This window comes from Mya arenaria, chromosome 14 (genome assembly GCF_026914265.1).
Source record: "Mya arenaria isolate MELC-2E11 chromosome 14, ASM2691426v1".
In the NCBI taxonomy this organism is placed as follows: Eukaryota; Metazoa; Mollusca; class Bivalvia; order Myida; family Myidae; genus Mya; species Mya arenaria.
In genome coordinates, this window is record NC_069135.1 from 40776875 (window position 1) to 40800951 (window position 24077).

Here is a 24077-nt window from a genome sequence, read left to right on the forward strand (position 1 = left end):
TTTATACTGGATAACCATGCATAAGGTATACTAGTCTTTGCATTTATGTTAAAGTTAGCATTTAGAGGTTTGAAATCATTGAATAAACGCCCAACCCACCAAGTTTATTTCGAAATAAGTGAAATATTTAAAGCCTGTCAATCGACTTCACGCACATAAGAAGTCGATTGCCGGTGTCAGTAAATTTGCGTATACTTTTACGCATCACGTTGTACTAAATTCTGAAGAAGCGGGCATGATACCCCCGTAAAGCATCCATAAATTTACAGTGCCAGAGTGTGTATGTCACTTGATAAATTGCGTCATATATGATACGTTGGAAAGCAATATTTTGCTTCGAATGAAGACTTTAAACAAAGATTACTTCACCATTTTAAATGAAACATAGCGTAGTCTACGCCGCTTATGGGGCCCCGTCTTCGGTATTTTACCAGAGTTTGATTAAGAGTTCAGTTTCTTAAAACACTTCGACAAACCTTTTCACAATACGGCCGCCTGACGGAGCACTGTCAAAACCTGCACTATTCTGGAACTGGTTTGACGAAGTGTTTGATGAAAATAATTACCTTATTGAACTTTGGTAAAGAAGGCGGGGCTCTTTAAGTGGCATAGACTGCACTTTGTTTTATTTAAAATGGTGTAGTAAAGAAAAGTTATCTTTGATTTAAGTCTTTATTTTAAGCAAAATGTTGCCTTCCGACGTAGCATATATGACGTAATTTATCAGGTGGTATACATACACTGAGTTTACATTGGATTCACTTCGACACACCAATTAAAAGATAGCTTTACATTACGATTGCAAAAACGACGCGGTTACGGACGCTTTTTTGAGAGATGAAACATTCTATTCGAAGCCGCCTTTGGGCGGTACAAACTGACCGTCTTTTCGATGCGAAATGGCCCTTCGATCGTGATTTGTGTAAATAGTTGACAAGCACACTTAACTAAATGCATTTGTAGCTTAGCAAAGTGGATTATAATATCCGAGTTGAAGTCAAATACTTGTAAAGTTCATGGTCATTTGTCATTCGGAACTCCTCGGCAATTTTCCATCGAAAACAACCTTGGATGAATATGGACGGTTTACAATCTCAGAAATCTTTACATTTAATACACTGTATTCACATCGCTTAGTTAGTTCAATTTAGCAGTTAGACATAATGTCTTAACTCTTAGGAATCTTAATCATTTGTGCAACTATATACTTCACTGGAAACTGCATTTAAACTTAGACATAATAAAACACGTTAAAACACTACTACCAATTAATATTTCAATTAAAAAATACGAACTATTACTACCGATGAACCGGCATACATCCGAGGTTATTTTCGATGGAAAATGGCCGAGAAGTTCCGAATGGCTCATTTGCGTATGTGGTCCAAGGTAGTATGTGCAGTAATAAACAATTGTGTCAGCTGAAAACAGACAGAGACTGATCGACAGACACCGTTCTGCTGGGTAACAGCAGATCTCGTGCGAGAACTCTTTTTTTCCAGCTTATCTTTTGGCTTTGATACGCGGTTGGCCCTGAAATCAATTGCTAAACCACATTAAACTACTCCCCATAAAACAGGATGGAAATACATTATAAAGGGTTATCGCGTTGAAGTGTTCATAAAGAAAACAGTAACACATCTTGCATTTTGTGCACATTCTGCAGTGATAAAGAACGATTTGCATCCAACTATCGAAAAGCTAAACCCTTAGAAAGAGGACCGATGTCACTGAGTCACTTCTTTTCAAGTTCTGTTCTAATCATCGAATCTTTCGGGCAGTGTTTAAACGCTCCTTGATTTAATGCGGTAATTTTGTTTGGGAAGAAGTGATTATTTCTCACATAAATCTGTCTATAGTTTTTGAAATCCTTCGCTGCTCCTATAGTGTTCGATACATGCGTATAATCTGAAAACCGAAGTAGATAACATTATACAGTATGGACATAAAAATTCCATAGCGATTGACGGCACAATTCAAAGCCGCGGAAAGAAGTTCAAAATCAACATTTAAGAGATGAATTTTCACAAGTTGTCGTCAAGTGGCCACGTTGATAAATTCACTCCATAGGCGTAAAATATTAATTGTTTATTGTTCCCCTACCATGCCAAAAAACTTGAATGGACCGTACTTTGGTATGCCCCCAAAGGAGTGGGGTGGGGGCCATATACTTATCGCACTCTTCATAAGCCCGTCTGTCTGTTCGACCTCCGTTAACACATTGTCTCAGCAAAGACTTATGTCATTATGAATTGAAACATCACAGAATAATATAGCTTCGTGAGGACATGTATCACCGTATAATACTGGCAATGTTGCGACTTTATAGCAATAGTTGGGTCTATAACGTTGTAAATATTCATGGGATTTTATTCAAACTTTACAATGGAAGGTGTTTCGCCTATAAAATTCTGCTCTTAAAGGTACAAGCTCATGTTTTTGGACCAAAAAATAGTGTTCCCGGTATTGCATCTGAAAACAATATTTTATCACTGTATTATTCTCTGATATCGAAATTGCAGAAAAAATTAAGCATTAACTTTATATATATATTGGTTTAAGTGGAGTGCAAACCCAGGCCGGTAAAGTCAAGAAAAAATAAGACAACCGACGCCATAACCACAAGGCCACAAGGACTTATATACAACAGAAATGGATATTTTACCTTAAAACAATACATTGATAACATCATGTGATAATCTCAATCAACCAATCACGCAACAACGAAATCGCTGAAAGCCGTAAGTAACGCTATTGAAAATTGTGGTCTTCAAGGACGATATTTAAGTAAATATCAACATTTGCTGAAGGGTTCCAGCTGTCAGTATCTTAGTTTTAACACTCCCAATGATTTGCTACACTTTATTCCGAAATAAAAAAGTGCATTTTACAAACCATGAGCGAGTACCTTTAACTCAAAAGGCAATTTCATACGTGGATAGCAATGTTGCCGAATTTGAATTTCGTAGCAATAGCTTTACTGTATTGTGGAATTCGTTTCGCAAAATATAATGTGCTCTAATTTCAAAGGTCAATGTCATACATGGAGGTCTGTGTTAGTCTTTATTTGGATTTGGTGTCCCAGCCATAACTTCGTAACAGTTATTGATTGGATTTTAGACAAATTCCACTAAATTGTACTGAGCACCAAGATAAATTGTATAGCGCATAAAAAATCCAAGCCCTCATATCAAAGGTAAAGGTCGCCGACTTAACAGATTTCATGTAACCCTAAACAAACAATTTATTCCGTTAAGCCTTTTAGACATAGGTCTTTTTGGACATAGATATTTCCCCGGGCTCGTATATCAGCCTAAATATTTAACTATGTAATACATTAATGCGTGCATAATTTAAACGTTTATTTTATATACCGTATGGATATCAATGGTAAAATCAAATTAATTACAACTCAGATTATCTATATCTCTTTATAAGGCATTGTATTAACTTCGGTATCGGAATGTTTTTCAAAGTCAAACTAGATGCAACTTTCTTTTTGAATCATTTTATCAAAGTCTAAACACCTGCAAATTGTAAATTTTCTTCGCTATTTCAAAACAGTCATGAATATGCAAAAGAGCTTTTTCGCTTGAGTCATGTAGTCTTATTCGAAATGTTAATTATGGACACATAAGCTGTGCACTTGTGGACTGATTTAGGTTTACATATCTTTGATTAGATGTTACGCCGACAGATACTTATCTCACGAAGGTAAGTTTTTTGCTTATTGCGATATTGTGTTTGTTTTCATTAAAAAATGGTGTATTAACTGGATTAATAATTTCTTGTATACAAACCAATTCATTTTAATTCAGTTCTATCGTTTCGAAGTATTTTTGTGTGGATGTGATTAATTTATAAACGAATTTAATTAAGTCTACGACCAGAGAAATGGATCGATTGGCATATATATAGGTACAGTTACAACTTGACTTCGAAGTCTACGAAGAACGGGATGTTTTCGGTTTGAACTTCGGAAGTGTATTGATTAATACTAGTACGCTTAGATTTACCTATACAACAAATGTATTTTTGTTAGCCTCGAGTCAAAAGCTCATCTGAAATCAATTTTCACGTTAAGCTTTACTGCTGGAAACTAATGGCCACAGTTAAACTAGTCTGTATACCAGAGTGGCCGTAATCAACAGTTGGTCCTTCCTTTAATTAAAACGTTGCAGTACTTCGTATTTTTCCAAACAAAACCCAACTAGAACTTTGCAATATTCGAACATTGCCAACTAAATCTTTGTGTTTTTGCGTGCACTGGCAACTAGAACTTTGTAGTATGTTTACACTGTTAACTGGAATTTGCAGGGTTCGTACTTTGTCATCTATAGCTTTGTAATATTTTTTAAATTGCCAACTACAACTTGCCAGTATTTCGTTCATTGTCAACTAAATTTAAGCAGTATTTCTTCAATTGCCAGATATGATTTTGCAGTATTTCGTGCATTGCCAAATAGAGCTAAGCAATATTTCGTTCATTGTCAAATATGACTGCAGAAATTCGTACATTGCCAACTATAACTTGGCAGTATTCGTTCACAGCCAACATGAACTTGGCAGTATTCGGTCACTGCCAACAAGAACTTGGCAGTATTCGTTCATTGCCAAATATGACTTGGCAGTATTCGTTCACTGCCAACAAGAACTTGGCAGTATTCGTTCATTGCCAAATATGACTTGGCAGTATTCGTTCATTGCCAAATATAACTTGGCAGTATTCGGTCACTGCCAACAAGAACTTGGCAGTATTCGTTCATTGCCAAATATGACTTGGCAGTATTCGTTCATTGCCAAATATGACTTGGCAGTATTCGTTCATTGCCAAATATGACTTGACAGTATTCGTTCACTGCTAACAGGAACTTTGCAGTATTCTGTACACTTCGAACTAGAGCTTTGTAGTATGATTATACTTCCAACTTCAGTTTAGAAGTATTTCATTCATTGCAGTTTTCGTTCACTACATTTGAGGTATTTTGTACATTGCCAACTATAACTTCGCAGTATCCGTTCACTGCTGACTGGAACTTTGCAGTTTTTCGTTCACTTCGAACTAGAGCTTTGCAGTATGATTATACTGCTTACTGCAATTTAGAAGTATTTCATACATTGCCAACTATACCGTTGCAGTTTTCGTTCACTGCCAACATAAAACAAGAGCTGTCACAGTATGACGAATGCCCCCGAATGTGACATTGACCTATGCACAAGGTCAGTACATGAAAAGATGATTTCGCCTTTACGTGTCAAATACATATGGCAAGTTATTTTAAATTGCCTCTGAACATAAAATAATACCACCCATACTTGACAACCTACATTGTTATGTCCTTATATTCAGCATTCCATTGAGATTAAACACTAAGTGTATCTTTCACCTTAGAGGTAGGGACATGGGTCTTGTACGCGTCACCTCGTCTTGGTATGTCAAACACATGTGGCAAGTTATTTTAAAATGTATCCATACAAGAGAACGTTACAGCCCGGACACGACAAACTATACTCTGTGTCCTTATATGCAGCATTCCATTGTGAATAAACACTAAGTGTGACCTTGAACTTAGAGGTAGTGACCTGGGTCTTGCACGTGACACTTCAGCTTGGTATGTGAAACACATGTGGCAAGTCATTTTAAAATCTGTCCATACAAGAGAAAGTTATAGCCCGGACACGACAACCTATACTCTATGTCCTTATATATGCTGCATTCCATTGTGAATAAACACCTAAGTGTGACCTTCACCTTTGAGGTAGGGACACGGGTCTTGCACGCGACACGTCGTCTTGGTATGTGGAACACAAGTGGCAAGTTTTAAAATATGTCCATACAAGGGAAAGTTACAGCCCGGACACGACAACCTATAATCTATGTCCTTATATGCAGCACTCCATTGAGAATAAACACTAAGTGTGACCTTGACCTTAGAGGTAGGGACACGGGTCTTGCACGCGACACGTCGTCTTGGTATGTGGAACACATGCGGCAAGTTATTTTAAAATCTGTCCATACAAGGGAAAGTTAGAGCCCGGATACGAGTTATTGAGCCGGACACACGGACGGACAGACGGACGGACAGTGCGATTTTAACATGCCCACCTTCGGGGGCATACAAATGAAGAATTTCGTACATTGGCAACTATAGCTTTGCAGCGTTTCGAACAATGCCAACCTAAACTTTTGAGTAGTTCATACATTGCCAACTAAAACTATTAAATGAGTATGTTGTACACTGCCAATTAGAACTTTTTCGTACATTGAAAATCAAAACTTTGGAGTATTTCGTACAATGCCAACTAAAGCTTTGAGATATTTTGTACATTGCCAACTAAAACTTTGCAGTATTCGTTCATTGCCAATTGGAACTGGAAAGCATTTCGTATATTTCTACCTAGAACTTTGCAGTTTGTTTACATCCCCAACTGAAATTTTGCAGGAACTAGTACATTGTCAACTGTAGCTTTGCAGTATTTCCTACATTGCCAACTAATATTTGGATGTTTTTCGTACATTACCAGCTTAAACCTTGCAGTATTTAGTTATATGACTTTGCATTATTTTGTACATTGCAAACTATGACTTGGCAGTATTTCGTGCGCTTCTAACTAGAGCTTTACAGCATGTTGACACTTCCAACTGCAATTTTGCAATAGTTCAAACTTTGCCACATGTACCTTTGAAGTATCCGTTTACTGCCAGCTAAAACTTTGCAGTATTTTGTATAAAGCCAAATAGAGCTTTGCGATAATCTTTCACTGCCAACTAAATTGTTGCAGTATGTTGTATATTGCCAATTATAACTTTGCATTATTGACTCACTGCCAACTAAATCTTTGCAGTAGTTCGTGCATTGCCAGCGATAGCTTTGCAGTATTTAGCTCACTGCCAACTGGAACTTTAACCATTTGCCAACAGGAACTTTAACCATTTGCCAACTGGAACTTTAACCATTTGCCAACAGGAACTTTAACCATTTGCCAACTTGACCTTTAACCATTTGCCAACAGGAACTTTAACAATTTGCCAACTGGAACTTTAACCATTTGCCAACTTGACCTTTAACCATTTGCCAACAGGAACTTTAACCATTTGCCAACTTGACCTTTAACCATTTGCCAACAGGAACTTTAACCATTTGCCAACTTGACCTTTAACCATTTGCCAACAGGAACTTTAACCATTTGCCAACTTGACCTTTAACCATTTGCCAACTGGGCCTTTAACCATTGCCGACTGGAACTTAAACCATTTGCCAACTGGAACTTTAACCATTTGCCAGCTGGAACTTTAACCATTTGCCAACTGGAACTTTAACCATTTGCCAACAGGAACTTTAACCATTTGCCAACTTGACCTTTAACCATTTGCCAACTGGGCCTTTAACCATTGCCAACTGGAACTTAAACCATTCAGTTCATTTCTTACAAGAACTTTGCTGTATTCGATCACTGCCAATTATTACTTGCTGTATTTTTTAACATCATTTCAATAATGATATTTCAAGTCATACTTGATTTTTCAGGCAAACTGGTTATATGTATTTTTGTTTGGTGCTCTAGCTTTAAGTTGATTATCATTTTGAAGTGGTGTTTCAGTAATAAAAAGGATAATGGTCCAGCACAGAACAAATTCAATAATTCCAAATATAATGATTCATAAATGTGTCATATTAATTGAAAATTAAATATGACATACGCATATAAGGTTTTCCATTCATAACTTTAGTTTTTCGTTGTTCCTATTTGACCACGTTTGACACAAAACTCATTTATAATACTACAACAACATCATTTTTTCAACAAGTTGTATTTTCGATAATCAGAAACAATGTACGTATATTTAGATATAATCGCATTGCATGCTATCTTTATGACAAATGTCTCAATATAATGTAATATGTATTGGAGATTAGTGCACCAAGGTCACCAAATATAAAATATATGTATTCATGATATTCAATTTCATATTATTTCATTAGTTGTAAAGTCACCATAAATTATAATTCACAACCACGTCAATGATAAAATGTGTCTTTCATAAATCATCATAATCTATACTTGATACTAAATAATAACTAGCAATAATACTAAAGCAGTGCAGCTGTCTTGTTTACTGGATATAAATATCCAGTATAAAAAAAAACATGAGGCCAAACCAAATTGATTCTCTGTTTAGCATCAGGCTCCAATTCCATAACCTAACTAAGGCCAAAAAAGAGTAAAAAAATGGTTCCATATTTTTTCTCTCGAAATAATTTAACTTTTTTCCTATAATTCATATGGAATATTTCTTGACTCCATAATTTACATTTTCATTATCTAAGCTCTATAAAATCATACTTCTTTGATTAAGTTCGATTTTGAATTATTATTTTTTTTCATTCTAAGGACCTACCCGCCCGATAATGATAAACATAGAAACAATTTTGCATGGCCTTAGAAGTTAGTTGAAGCTCCAATATAACAAAATGAGAATTATTTAATTATTTCATTGATGCATAGTTCTTCATGCTCTTAAATGTCTCAACAATTCATAGAACCAATATAATAAAATAATTAAGAAAAATCTCTATCTCAACTTTTTTATTCCCATTAAAACTGCACTCTCACAGATAGAACCTTTTGACAACTTTTTTATTTTGTTGTCTTTGAATGTGACATAAATATTAAAAACTGTGATCTGATCTTTTGTCAGTAGTCTTATATCACTGGTTTTCAGATATTTACAGCCCGCAAAGAATGGCTCATTCCATGACAAAAAAATAAAAAGTTAAAACAGTACATCTGTGAGAGTGCAGCTCTAACAGCATGACATACATGTATATTAAAATCATTAATGTTTTACTCTTTTGAAAAGTGCACGATCTCAACATGATGCTAATAAACATCATTGATCAATATTCAAAATAAATTTATCTTTAAAGCACAAAATGTACTCAAAAATTAACTGAAAACCAATAAATTGGACTCAAGTACAATTTTTGCTCTGAAATTAATTGTCTTTTATTTACCAAATATTGAATCAACATAATCTTTGAGAAAATGCTTTTAAAAAGAGTATTACATAGATATTTTTTAATCATACTATGACTAATAAGTGGAAAAAATGAGCTGAGATTGAGGATGGACATTTTTTTAAATATTGAGGTCCATCTTTAAATATTCTGTTACACATAAGTTTAAGTATTGATACTGAAAATACAGTACACAGTGATCAAAATTATACTTAAATAACACTTTTGAATGAACTAGCCTGAAACCTTAAACTACTGTTAAGCATAACAAATTGTCAGAAAGCCCTGCTTCATGTATAAAAAATCCAGAAATTGAGCAAGCCCAAAAATTATTACCGTATACCAGTGCAGGGTTTGCACGCTTGTGCTAATTTCATTCACTAAATACTTACTGGGATCAAAAATTAAATCCTATTCCCAGATACTAAAAACAAATGAAAACTGCTAAAAAATCAATTCCCACCGTGTAACGTTTTGCTACATACATAAACATTTAATCAGGGCTTCCATTTAAGGAAGTTTGGAAGTATTTCACTCTCTAAAACTGTGCCAAAACTTCTAAAATTGAGTCTTTGGAAAGTACAAACACTTCCTCTATTTAGGAGAAAACTTCCAATAGTAAAGGCATGGAAGTTAAGAATATCAAAACTTGGTGTCGATGTTTCTTTATGGCCACATTCTTGAAAAAGTCTTGAAGTAAAATGAATTCTTCAAATACAATTTGATGAAGTTCGCAAGTTAAAGTTATGAATTATTTAACATTTAAATTATTTAATTGGACAATAGTGGAAAGGTCTTAGGAGTTCCAGTGGCATAAACTTCAATATTTCAGTGAAAAACTTTGTCAAGTTCATACTTCCAGTTTCAAATTTTTAATGGAAGCCCTGCATTTAAGATTATATGTTTTCAAATAAAACTAAATGTAACTCATATTTAACAATAACCATCTTTGTTCACGTAAAATAAATTTTGATATTTTTATAGAAATCAAGGCAAACAAAACTGCTACATGTATATCAATAAAATACACAACAAAAGAAATAAAATATCAAACTATAACCAATGTAACAAAATATCTTGAATACTCAACATTAAAATTTGTATATTTACTAATAAAACTAAAGAATATATCATTTTCAAACTGAACACATGAAGGTTGATGCATTTAAATGAAACGAACTTGGCATGTTGCAAAATAAAAAACACTATGGCAGCATGAAAATAGGCACCATTAACTATACATTATAGCTATATGGCAAGTTGCATATATATTCTAGTTATACTAAGCACAATAACTGTTGATGTACTTTAACGAAAAACATATGTAATTAATAGACAAATGTAAAACTTATGTTAAGATGAGGTTTACAAGTTTTGGCACATAAGTTTTGGTAAAAATATAATTATACTTATAAGATATATTCCAATTTTGAATGTCAGTTTCATGTTATTATAATGAAATATATGACCATTTTCATGGACAGCAATAAATTATAAAACAACTATCAAAATAATTTCAGTACATATAAACACAACAGATCTTAATTTTCTTACACATCAATAGCAATTTATTTTATTCATGTATGATGGTTTCCATTGCGGATGCATTTCTAATTTCAATAGTTACATATATTCTCTTAATTTTACATTCACACAAATAAGTTATCCACCTAACAGAGTTTTGATCTGCATAATGGTATCTTTGATGTCCTTTCAACAGATGGTTAGATACAGTTTCAAGCGTTCAACATCTATATTTCTTCTTTCCTGTGCCATAATCCAAGGTTCAAAGTATTCAAGCAAGGCAGTTTCATAATTTTTTCTAGACCAAATGTGGTTATTCTGGTGCAACCGTACAAATCGATGCTTTTCAAATGTTTCCATTTTTCTCCTATAGCGCATAAACTTTTGTCTGTTATTTGACCACACTGTCCAATATCTAGAGTTATAATTTCATGCAGAGTATTTACCACTCTCAGGAGTCCTTCGTCAGTGATATTACATGTGCCAAGTGATAAATGTCTCAAGCTAAACATTCCCTGTGCAAGAAAGTGAAGTCCTTGATCACCAACGTTTTCACAAAAGCTGACATCAATCGCCTCAAGCCTAGAGCCACCTTCGGATAGGTACCCAAGAGCAGCATTTGTAACATTATCACAACTTCTTAGGTTAAGATCTTTCAGACTTGGCATCTTTGACAGGAATTTAATCCCAGAATCAGTGATTCCTCCGCAGAAACTTAGGTTCACCTGTTTCAGATTAACAAGTCCACCACTCACATGTTTCATACCTTGGTCAGTAATTTTCTGACAGTCTTGAAGACCAAGAAACTCAAGCTCAAAGTTACCAGGCACTGGTCTTGATTCAAGCGCATTTAACTGGCTTGAATTATGCACAACACCACACAAGTGTCCGATTCCAGGATCCGAAACATGCCTGCAACTCCGAAGGTTTAGCACTTTCAGCTTCTTAAGGCCCCAAGATATCAGCAACAGACCAATGTTGGTAATATTTGAACAACCACTGAGTTCTAGCACTTCAAGATTCTTCAAACATTGAGCAATTTTTTCAAGACTTCTGTCTGTAATCTGCTTACAAAGGCTCAAGTTCAAATTCTTCAACGAAGGAATTTCTCGGGTCAATGCATGTGAAATTGATGTGTCGTTAATGCTGAAACAACCGCTGATGTTGAGTGACTCAATATTTTGAATACCAACTATGACATCCTTCAAAGTTCTACGCAAACTCAACACTTGTATTCGTCTAATACCACGTTTTACCAGACTTGGAAACAAAGACGGGTTAGCACGTTTCAGATGAAGCTTCGCCTCGACGCCTTTCCATACTCTACGATTGTAAGCGGCATCCCGCCAGGCCACACAAACTTGGCACGCTCTCCCCTTGTCTCTAACATCTAAATGAGTGAATATAATGGTTAAAATCTCAGGGAAAAGGCTTGAAATATGGAAATTTCGCTTTTCAAACACGTCGGCCATTTTAACTTGTCACGTGACACGCATGTGCTTTCGACTTTGTAACGAGTAATTTGATTGGCTTCAACTGAAGGTTGCGTTATACTAAATGTTCTTGTTTTTACGGGGAGTAAACACTACTGCCTCTTTTTGTTTTGTTTCGACATAGGTTATGTCCCTTTGACTGGTAAAGAATATTTATTATGTGAATATTAAGAAAATAATAAAAAAAATAATAATAAAAGTTTAAAAAAATAAGATAACATTAATAATATGGCGAGTCTTGGATTACTTGAACTTCAAATGAAACTTATTTGAAAATCTTGAGATCGTTTGAAATAAACGCATGTGCAAGTACCGGTTTGTTATTAATGTCTAATTTTCATAAACCATTTGCCATTGGCCTACTAAGCAAACGTTTAACGTTTATGAAATTGGTGACAGCAGAATCCCGGAAAGCATGCGAATTGTTAGTTGACTTAAGGGGGGGGGGGGGGAGTGATCTTTATAACTTGTTAGTTAAAATGTAAAATGTATCCGGGGGAGGGGGGTGTAAATCTTAGTTAAAATGGAACCGGGGGGTGGGGAATCTTTACAACTTGTTAGTTAAAATGTACCCGGGGTGTGTGGGAGGGAGGGGGAATATTTACAACTTGTTAGTTAAAATGGAACGGGGGGGGGGGGGGGGAATCTTTACAACTTGTTTGTTAAAATGGAACCGGAGGGGGGGGGGTAAGGGGAATCTTTACAACTTGTTAGTTTAAATGGAACCGGGAAGAGGGGATTTTACAAATTGTTAGTTAAAGTTTATTCCGGGGGGGGGGGGGCGGTCAATCTTTACAACATGTTAGTTAAAATGTATCGGGGGGGGGGGGGTAAATCTTTACAACTTGTTAGTTAAAAAATGGAATCGGGGGGAGGGGGGGGTTACAAATTGTTAGTTAAAGTGTATTCCGGGGGGGGGGGGGGTCAATCTTTACAACTTGTTAGTTAAAATGGACCGGGGGGGGGGGGGGGGGGAATCTTTACAATTTGTGAGTTAAAATGTATCCGGACAGTCAGTAAGAGATAGATTTACTTGGCGTGAAACTCTTCTCCCCCATTCCAAAAGTATAGGCTTTTCATTTGATGCTGTTGTCCTCTCCCAAAAACAATTGGCTGATAGCTTCATTGCCATAGACTGAGTTCTCTATGGTATTTAAGGGTGGGGACACCCCCTCCCCCGTCTACACACACACCCATATTTAACCCGCTAGTATAAACCATGCATTTCTTTTACCATAAAAAAACCTTTAGAGACCGCTTTCATCAGAATCTTACTATATGACTAAACTAGAATCTATCTGGCCATCTTATTTCCAGACACATGCACGTAAACACTATATACTGTCCTTGTCAGGAAGCAATGTTCACACTCATCATGTTTTCTTTTTTCAATGAGTGGAAACCCGAAAGTTATTATACATCAAAATCGACATTAATCACCCCAAAAGTGTTCGTACCTAGATGACTTCGAAACAAAATGAGAAAATTTAACAATTATGTAGACGTTAAATACTTAGGGCGTTAATAATGATCATGCATTTTACCAAAAGCACCCATTTGCAGACATAATATCAAAGTTGCAAATGCTTTATGGTAGCTTTGAACATTTATGTAATTGTTGAAAGTGATTTTTTGCGACGATTAGTGTGCATAGGGAAATAGGGAAATAATTCATTCACAAAATGTTTCAAGCGATTTTAGGAAGCGTCTGAGCATAACCGAGTTAAAATGTCGTAAGATGCTCGTTTCGATAAATCAGCTTGAATGTGACACGTTTACCATGTTTGATATCATTTGAAGATTTATATTGAACTTATAGAGTGTTTTACCATATTAAAGTGTTTTCTTCGTTCTCATATGCAATAATTTTCATGTTTTTGTATAACAATGATATTCCAATATATCACGCCTCCAACATAAACACAACATTTTTTTCCATATTGTCAGCAAATTTATATCGTACCAAAATGGCGTCTATTTTCCGATTCCGATGTATAAATGAAAATTTAAACACGTAAACAGGTTGTCGACGTGATATATACGTTACGGGGCTAGTAGGTGACTCGATATGGGATATACAGGGCGCAGAAAACCACATTCGGGTTCGAGCTTCGCTCTCACCCGATATGGTTTCCTTTGCCCCGTATATCCCATATCGGGTCACCTACTAACCCCGTAACTTTTAATATGCACGCAACTTATATACGTTACGCGGTTAGTTGGTGACCCGATAAGGGAAATACGGGGCGCAGGGAACCATATTCGGGTTCGACCTTCGCTCTGGACCGCTATGGTTTCCTTTGACCCGTATATCCCATATCGCCTACCAGCCCTGTAGCTTATACTATGGTTCAAACACAGTTTCGACACCCACTACCCTCAACTCGCGCTTCGCGCTTGTTATGTACAATTTCAATAACTCAGGTAGCGAGTGCACAATATTACCTGAATATGTATACATTTCAAATACTAACAATTCATAGAACCGTGCTCTTTTCAGCTTAAGCACATTGTTGCAGCCATGCTGGTAATAAGACTATTTATGTATGATAAGTTTGTCCGAGATCACTGCCACCGAATGTATGGTTGGTAGATGTTGGTTTTTTAATAAAGTGATACTCGTATTTATAATCGATATAAAAACAACATTAATTTTGAGTTATAAACATTGAACTACTTACTAAATAATGCATTTATGGAAAACATTAATTGCTGATAACAAGATTGTAACGGTGTATTTAATAGTTGAAAATGCACACATATTAAATAACAGGTGGGTCCTAAAAGATTTTCAGTGATCATCGATCATCTCATAAGGTAGAAATACCTTGTTCGCTCTTTCAAATTTAACACGATATCCTCCCATTCGGAGCTCCTCGGCCATTTTTTTTCGAAAACAACCTCGGATGTATGCCGGTACATCAGTAGAAGTAGTTAGTAAATTTTTGAATTATAACATGAATTAAATGTAGTGTTTTAGCTTGTATCTATTGATCTAAGCTTAAATTGATTGCCAGTGAAGTGTATTATTGCAAACATAATTAAGATTCACAAGAGTTAAGTCATTAAGTTTAACTACTAAATTAAATTACTACGCGATAAAGCGTTAAAGCGGTCTTAAACAGACCGATTTCTGCGTATGTAAGTCCATTTACATCCGAGGTTGTTTTCGAGAAAAAAAGGCCGAGGAATTCCGAATGGGTATCCTTCATAAGAACCATTGATTTTTTTTTATATTTGTTGATCCTTTATGAAAACAATTATACTAATTGTGGTACTGCTTATTTGAGAGTAAGAGTGCATCATTAAGTAAAGTTGTTTCTTTATAATTATTATTTGCACTCTGAAAACCAACCATCGCCATTGTGTCTATGGACTATATTAACGCCTCGTGCACGTGCACGTAACTAACGATCATTTATCCTAGAAGAAAATTCAAAAACAAAAAAACACTTTCAGATTCTTATTGTCTACTGGCAACATCAAAAAATAGAAATCGGGTGCAAACTATAAAAGTATGTAACAAACATTTGTTTAGCTACGCCTTAATGGTGCACGTTATTAGTTTCAGTCAAAGAACAAGGGAAAAAATCAAATGAGCCCGACTTTGATCAGTTCGCTAATAAGATTTAATCAACGTTTATCAGACGTGCAGTAATATTTCCCACCAATCCTATGTCTATACCAACCTTGCAGTATGGCATAATTTCCACTTAAAAGGTAACTGAGACTAAGTAATGTAATTGTGTGAACTGTCTGATTCCCATTCACTTAAAGCTGCATTCTCACAGAATGACCGTTTTGACAACTTTTTGAAGAAAAGAAATGTCTTAGAATAGCCCATTTTTTTGCGCAAACGTCTATAAAACAGTGTTATATAACTGCTGACAAAAGATCTGATAGCAGTTGTTCATATTTTCGTTGAAAAATTGATGTTTTTTTTATTTAACTTAATATTTTTACTATCGCTTTGAGAAAACTGAGTTGCTCGGCATTTTCCAAAAAGTTGATACCTTTTCTATTGCGAGTTATTTTAAATGACTGAATTGAAGGCATTGATACAAAATCAGCTGATTCTGGGACAATAAAATAATAATGGAAATACATTGTCAATCTGTGAGAGTGCAGCTTTAAAGTAACCATTCATTGTGACTCACATTTACTACTTTTAACACAAACGAAAACGAACAAAACATATGATAAAAGAAGAAGTATTTTATTCATTAGCGGTTCTAAATTGTCCAAAATACCTTTTCGTTGTAATTGCGTACACCAGAATTCATCATTGATCACTAAAATAAGCCAAATTTCTTAAAGGAGACCCAAATCTCCCAAAACCACGTTCAGCGTCGGTTCCTTTGGAGGGAGCGGACTTTAAAAGTGGCGCCAACCAAGCGCGCATCTCTAATGTCAAATCATGGAACCACCCCTGTCTTTCTACGTTTCGTTTTAAGGGACTAGCTGTATTTGGATAAAAAACTATACAGATGTCAAATTTATCCGAATTAAAATGTCTAGATCGTGCCTACCCGAATTTGCGCATTCGAAACTTCTTGGCCATATTCCACCGAAAACAACTTCGGATGTATGCCCGTTCATCAACAGAAGTAGTCCTTCAAATTTTACTAGTATAAACTTTTTATAATTTTAACGTGTTTTTTGCATTACTAAGTTTTAATTGATTGCCAGTAAAGTGTATTATTGCATAATACTAATAGAAAACATTCTCTGGAGAAGAGACATTCAGTTTAACTGCTAAATTAAAATTACTACACGATCTACGTGCAGCGTAGTTAAATGTTAGGATTTCTGACATTGTAAACCGTCCATATACATCCGAGGTTGTTTACGATGGAAAGTGACCGAGGAGTTCCGAATGTGCTGGCACAAGTAAATGATCGTCGCAAGGCTGCGAAATTGACGCCACGGACATGTTTAGATATAATTCTACCGTTTTGGTGAATGAAGGTGTGTTTGTTTGTTCGTTTCTTTTTAGTTCCAGAATGGAATACACAAGAAGTTGCTTTCGCTGTCGGATAATCGGAATATTGCAGATCTGCGCACCAATATAATTTCTTGGCCCCATGGGAGTAAATTGATCGAACCTTGTTAGTCAGTGATGAATAGCTGTATATACGATTTTGTCACCTAAAGCAATTATTTTGCGATTAGTTACCCCAAAAATGAATGAAATGTGTGCATCACTCAAGGATCCTTGCTCCATCTACCGAAATAATAACAGCTTTCTTACCCATAATTTGTGGTCGTCTAAATGCCCATCGCCACAGTTGCAAAGCAATCTGGGCTCATTTGTCGTAATAAACCCACAATTTTCACTGTCTTATAAACACTTTTTTGGTGACAAACGGCCTACTGTTTGGCGTAAACGCGAAAATTATTTTGGTTGAATAATTTGTTTTATTTAATATATATAACCGTGTTTCTGTACAAATATTCAGATCTGTTTCGTACTTGTGAGAAATTTCGAAATTGGAAATTTGTGTTTCCCTTATTGCGTATGTTAAATATTTTTGATTCATAATCGGCATTTTTTCTTTTGAAACAAATAACTTTAGAAGTGCATTATTGTTATACAGTTCTCATGTCTTTTTTAATTCCTGGAGATATTTAAATCATTCGGATATACCTTAATTTACAGTACGTTGTAAATCATGTGTTTGTTTTTGCAGGATTTTAACATAGACGGACGGGAAGCCGCGACGAATTTTATATGTAAGTTTTTTCCTACACATACATATAATTATCATTCTGCATGTTTAGCTCGTCCATTTTCGGGAAAAAATGTCAATGTATTGTGATTGCCTTGGTGTCGTCTTCGGAGTCGAGCAGAAACTAAATTATTCTCAAATATCTAAAACAACAAACAAAAAAAACATTTAAGATATTCCAATGAAACTTGGTACACATGTTGTCAGAGACAATGCGCACATGCATAGCAAGGCCTATAACTCTGGTTTTAATAATAACAGACGAGCGTTTGGGGTTCGCTGCGCGGCGCTCTTGGGAAATAGTCTTGACATGCTTATATAAACTAAAATGAAGTTTCTCTTTAAATATTATACGTATCTGCAGAGAAGTATGTACACATATAAGGAAGGGGTCGTATCCATAAAGCATCTAGTAAAAAATCATCTTAGTGAAATGTTTTATTTTTTCTAAGTTGAGTTTAAAGAGCTTTTCTATGTGTTTTGAACCAATTACATTATCAACATGAATAACGATTAAACTAAAACTGAGAAAAAAATATTCCAAAAAATGAAAAGACGCGAGATAAAATAAAACAAAACAAAACACATAGTAAAGATATAATAAAGGCATACAAATCTGATGAAAATAGAGAGTATTGAACATTTTCAGTGTTAAAAATCGAAATATTTCAGTTTAAATTTAAAGATGCACTATTACACCTAAATAAGATTTACCACAATTAATACAATTGTGTTTAATATAACAAAAAGGATTAATAAATGTCGAACACAATGGTTCTAATTAAGGATACCGAATTCAATTTGAGAGAAAAGTGCAGAAAAACACGGTATTTCTGTCTTATAAGATGATATTAGATGACAGTAAATCTTTAAGCACTCACCAATCATTTTTTTTGCGTTTTTAGCTATTAAAAACACAGTTACAATCTTGTTATCAGTAATTAATATTTTCCATAAATGAATTATTTCGATATTAGTTTATCCCTCAAAATTTATGTTTGTAATACATGTGTATGTATTGATTTTGAATATTAGTGTCACTTTAAAAAAAAACAACAATAAAAGCTTTATGAATACGACTCAGAAGAGCAACGACATGTTCGACATCATAATTATTTGAGGCCATTAAAATCAGTTTAGTAAGAATTATAGGATCGGAGATTTTATAATTATGAATCGTTCTAAAATATTCATGAACAGTCTATAAATTACTTCATTAAGACTTAACACACAGGTGAGAAGTTACTAAAACAAAACAGAATGATAATTGATCACCAGTTTGTCAATCCTAATAAATTATGTTATGTGCCTCGGCACGATTTAAAGTTAAAAAAAGATTAATCACTATTCGACGTTCTCTCCCACAGTGAATTTTAGTGACAATTTCGTCAGCTATTTTGTCAAGTTTCGTTCAAATCTGACAACTGGTGATCAATAATAAACGCATATACACTCAGCTAAAACTTAAAAGAGAATGCGGCGAATAGCACTTTAAACATTGATCTATGTTTTACCAAGATGTCCTGATGATTAATTTAAAATATTTAAAGTCATGAATCAAGCGTTGTTTTAGGTGAAATAAACAATAGCCTTGTATGGTTTTATATCTTATTTAGATATATTCCTTGCATATTTTATATATTCATCATGTCGAAACAATAACTATAAAAAAAGATACATCATTTGTGATTTTAAAAACAGCTTAAAAATTGTGAGTGAAACATTGCATTTAAAATCTTATAATTTATTAATTCATTGATGAAAGCAACACGTTATAAGGCAAGCGAATCCACAAATCATGTTTTTACGAGTGGTAAAATGTGATAAAATGAAGGGGCGGTAAAAGATGATGGTATTTAGGGGGTGTACTTTAGGGGACGGTCGGACCTTGGGGGTGGGTGTACTTTAGGGGACGGGCGAACCTTGATGGGGTGACCCGTTTCATATGAGCCCCTTTTCTCCCTATGTTTTTGTTATTATTTTTTTTGACATGAAGCCAAATAAGCGACACCGCATGTCAGATATTCATTTATTTTGTAAAAGCTGCGATTGAGTTTGTGAAACGTTCACGAATGTGAAAGTCGTATGTTGGGAAATGTCGGTGCAAATTTCTGTTTTCTTCGATTTAAAAGCGTTGTGAACAAACATTTATACGTTGTACACAACTCTAATGAACAAACAGGTAAATGTTTATATAACTATATGTACACATCCTGTTTTGCTAGACCTATGTTTCGCGAGACGTTTGGTTTGATGTTGTTTGGGGAATGTAGAGTACTCGGCCGACTTAAAGTACAATTGGAGAACCTCGGCCATTTTCCCTCGAAATCAACCTCGAATGTATATTGATAGTTTACAATGTCAGAATTCTTTACATTTAACTACGCTGCAAGTAGATCGCGTAGTAATTTCAATTTAGCAGTTAAGCCTGATTACTTAATCAATGGAATCTTAATTATTTATACAAAATTTATAACACATTGTACATGTAATCGATGTCAACTTAGTAATAAGAATAACACGTTGGAACACTTCAATTAATTATGATAATAATAATATATTATTATTATTATTATTATTATTATTAGTATTAGTATTTTTATTATTATTATTATTATTATTATTATTATTAATTATTTTTATTACTATTATTATAATTATTATTATTATTATTATAATTATTATTATTATTATTGTTATTATTATTATTATTATTAGTAGTAGTAGTAGTATTATTATTATTACTATTATTATTATTATTATTATTATTATTATTATTATTATTATTATTATTATTAATATTATTATTATTATTAATTATTTTTATTTTTATTATTATTACTATTATTATTATTATTATTATTATTATTATTATTATTATTATTATTATTACTATTATTATTATTATTATTATTATTATTATTATTATTAATATTATTATTATTATTATTATTATTATTATTATTATTATTATTATTATTATTATTATTATTAGTTTTATTATTATTATTATTATTATTATTATTACTATTATTATTATTATTATTATTATTATTATTATTATTATTATTATTATTATTATTATTATATACATAGTAAAAGTTCTCCAAAACCATTTTTAGGCCACACAAAAAACTGAATCAGCACAAACCAGCATTGGCACTGACGAGCTTTGATTCACAAAAAACTTTTGCGTAAATATGAAACAGCATTAAAGATTTTCTTCTCAGAATAATACAATTATGTAAATGCCTGGCCAATTGTGCCCACCATATTCATTGTCGGATACAAATGAATAATTTTATTTTTGATCCTGAAGTTTCCGAAAGGCGATTATTTCGGGTATCAAAACCAGACCGGCGTAGCCGTGGTGAAAATAAGTGCCCTATAAGAACTAGCTGACTGTTTGACATATACTGGTTGACATACATCGTCTCTTTATCGGGGTTTGAGATCCCGGAATCAATCCTGGACCTCGCCGTCCCGAAAGTGGGTAAACAATGATGACGGTAGCTCCCTTGTCTGGCGATCGGCATTTGAGGGAAGTAATAAGAAATTGGAGTACTCAATACTGGTTAAAACCAGGAAAGGTTGTCTCCAGTGTATCAGTGCTTTATTACGGGTAATACCGTTATGGTAGGTTAAGTCGAAAGGAGTTAGCGGATCACACACGGATCTCTCTGGCGGATCTCATCCTGTTCCTTCAACTCGGCATATATCTGGATGTGACTGTGAATTACAGTAACTTTTACCCCATGTCAGGTGTGGATTTTAAAAAATACTTTAAGTCATGATGGCTTGGAGGTGAAGGCAAGCCAGAAGAGTGATGGTTTCATGGTGGGGTGAAGCCAAAGTCGTGATGGTTTCATGGTGGGGTGAAGCCAAAGTCGTGATGGTTTCATGGTGGGGTGAAGCCAAAGTCGTGATGGTTTCAAGGTGGAGTCAAGCCAAAGTCGTGATGGCTTCATGGTGGGGTCAAGCCAAAGTAATGATTGCTTCACGGTGGGTCAAGCCAAAGTCGTGATGGCTTCATGGTTGGGTGAAGCCAAAGTCGTGATTGCTTCACGGTGGGTCAAGCCAAAGTCGTGATGGATTCACGCCGGGGTCAAACCAAAGTCATGATTGCTTCACGTTGGGTCAAGCCAAAGTCGTGATGGATTCACGCCGGGGTCAATAGACCAAAGTCATGATTGCTTCACGGTGGGTCAAGCCAAAGTCGTGATGGCTTCATGGTTGGGTTAAGCCAAAGTCATGATTGCTTCACGGTGGGTCAAGCCAAAGGTGTGATGGCTTCATGGTGGGGTCAAGGCATTATGCAGCCAACTGGTGCAGTGAGACCTTCATAAACTCTAATAAATAAACAATGTCTCACCTCTTCAAACCGTGTGCCTTGAAACAACCTTTAATGAATGATCAATTCTTACTCATATTAGATTACTCATCACTGACTATAGGGTCATACCTGATCTTGGAAAAAAACAATAACAGACACAATTTATTGCCTGATTTCTGTCAGGATTCCTGATATATTTTCTAATCAACGAAAGGCCTTTACTGTAATGGATGCTCTGAAATTCAATAACGAATTAGTCACATGTGATTGTCATTCGTTTTGACTCAGGCGTAATTCTGTGAATAAGCTGTCGCGTTACGTAACTTTTCGTTTTATTTTGATCGTTATTAATTCCATTGAGTCAGAACTTTTGTAATGACTTAATCCGGCGTTGAATACAGAGTTGGCAAATCTGCTAGAAACTAAAATGTTTTAATGCAATATGTATTGTTTAAAGCGGCACTCTCACAGATTGTTTGGAGAGCTCAATTTTTCTCTAAGCGTTAGTAACGCTTCTAGCCAAATAACTTTTTCGAACGTAAATATGAATTATTATAAAATATCTCTTGTCAGCAGTCTTATATCACTGGTTTCCAGACATTTGCAGAAAATAGATCGTTCAAAGACAAGAAAAAGAAAAGATGTCATAACCGTCAACCTGTGAGATTGCAGCTTTAAGCTAAATTGTAACGGAAGGGTGCTGCACCAAGTTTAAACCATTAAATACTTTAATTAAATAATTGTCTAATTTATAACATTTAAGTAATTCACAGCCAAAATACAATGTGTCTATGCCACCTTAAGCATACTGTCCTTTTTGTGCAACACCCTGCCAGTTACAAAAACTGGCTAAAACCCAATAAACATTTTTTATTTCAAATTTAATTTAAAAGTACAATGTAAAAGCGTCTTGTATTTATTTAAATGTTGTTTTGAATCCCATCCTAGTTTGAAAAACCATGTTCGTACCACGATTTCTTTTGCATTTAAAAAACTAATTTAGGTAACCCTTTGTGATTTTGGTGAACGCTTGGTTACTTGGTGCATCGGAATAATTCTTATTTAACAGAACACCACACCCAGTGTTGTTATAGGTACTACCTTAATTATCTATAATATACATTCACATACTACATCAAAGTTCTGGCTGGTTTTCATAAAACATTGGTTCAGTTGCTTAACATCCCCCTCGATTTGTCGGGGGAATGTCATGTCCGGTTCTTGTCTTGTCCGTGCATTTTCATCGCGGGCAATTGTCATATCGGGGTCTTTATATAGCGGGGTATTGTCATGACGGAGTATTGTCATGGCGGGCAATTGTCATGTCGGGATCTTGTCATGGCGGACAATTGTCATGTCAGGGTCTTGTCATGTCCGGGTATTTTCATGGCGCGATCTTGTCATGTCAGGGAATTGTCATGGCGGGGGCGGGGTTTTGTCATGGCGAGCAATTGTAATGTCGAGCAATTGTAATGTCGGGCAATGTCATGTCGGGGTCTTGTCATGGCGGGCAATTGTCATGTCGGGGCAATTGTCATGTCGGGGTCTTGTCATGACGGGCAATTGTCATGTCAGGCAATTGTCATGGCGGGCATGTCGGGGTCTTGTCGTGGCGGGCAATTGTCATGTCGGGGTCTTGTCATGGCGGGCAATTGTCATGTCGGGGTCTTGTCATGGCGGGGTCTTGTCATTGCGGGGTCTTGTCATGTCGGGGTCTTGTCATGGCGGGCAATTGTCATGTCGGGGTCTTGTCATGGCGGGGTCTTGTCATGGCGGGGTCTTGTCATGTCGGGGTCTTGTAATGGCGGGCAATTGTCATGTCGGGGTCTTGTCATGGCGGGCAATTGCCATGTCGGGGTCTTGTCTTGGCGGGCAATTGTCATGTCGGGGTTTTGTCATGGCGGGCAATTGTCATGTCGGGGTCTTGTCTTGGCTGGCAATTGTCATGGCGGGGTCTTGTCATGGCGGGGTCTTGTCA

The 24077-nt window shown here is 35.2% G+C and overlaps 1 protein-coding gene across 1 annotated transcript; it reads right to left on the reverse strand.

The window, feature by feature from the left end:
* Positions 1 to 7803: 7803 nt before the first annotated feature.
* Positions 7804 to 12021, reverse strand: LOC128216484 (F-box/LRR-repeat protein 14-like). The gene has a single exon (XM_052923061.1). The coding sequence runs from the start codon at positions 12014 to 12016 to the stop codon at positions 10772 to 10774; it is 1245 nt and encodes a 414-aa protein (XP_052779021.1). The 5' UTR covers positions 12017 to 12021; the 3' UTR covers positions 7804 to 10771.
* Between the last annotated feature and the right edge of the window lie 12056 nt (positions 12022 to 24077).

Bases quoted from the DNA above. Each gene is read 5' to 3' on its own strand.
- LOC128216484 (XM_052923061.1), bottom strand. From the start codon at position 12,016: ATGGCCGACGTGTTTGAAAAGCGAAATTTCCATATTTCAAGCCTTTTC.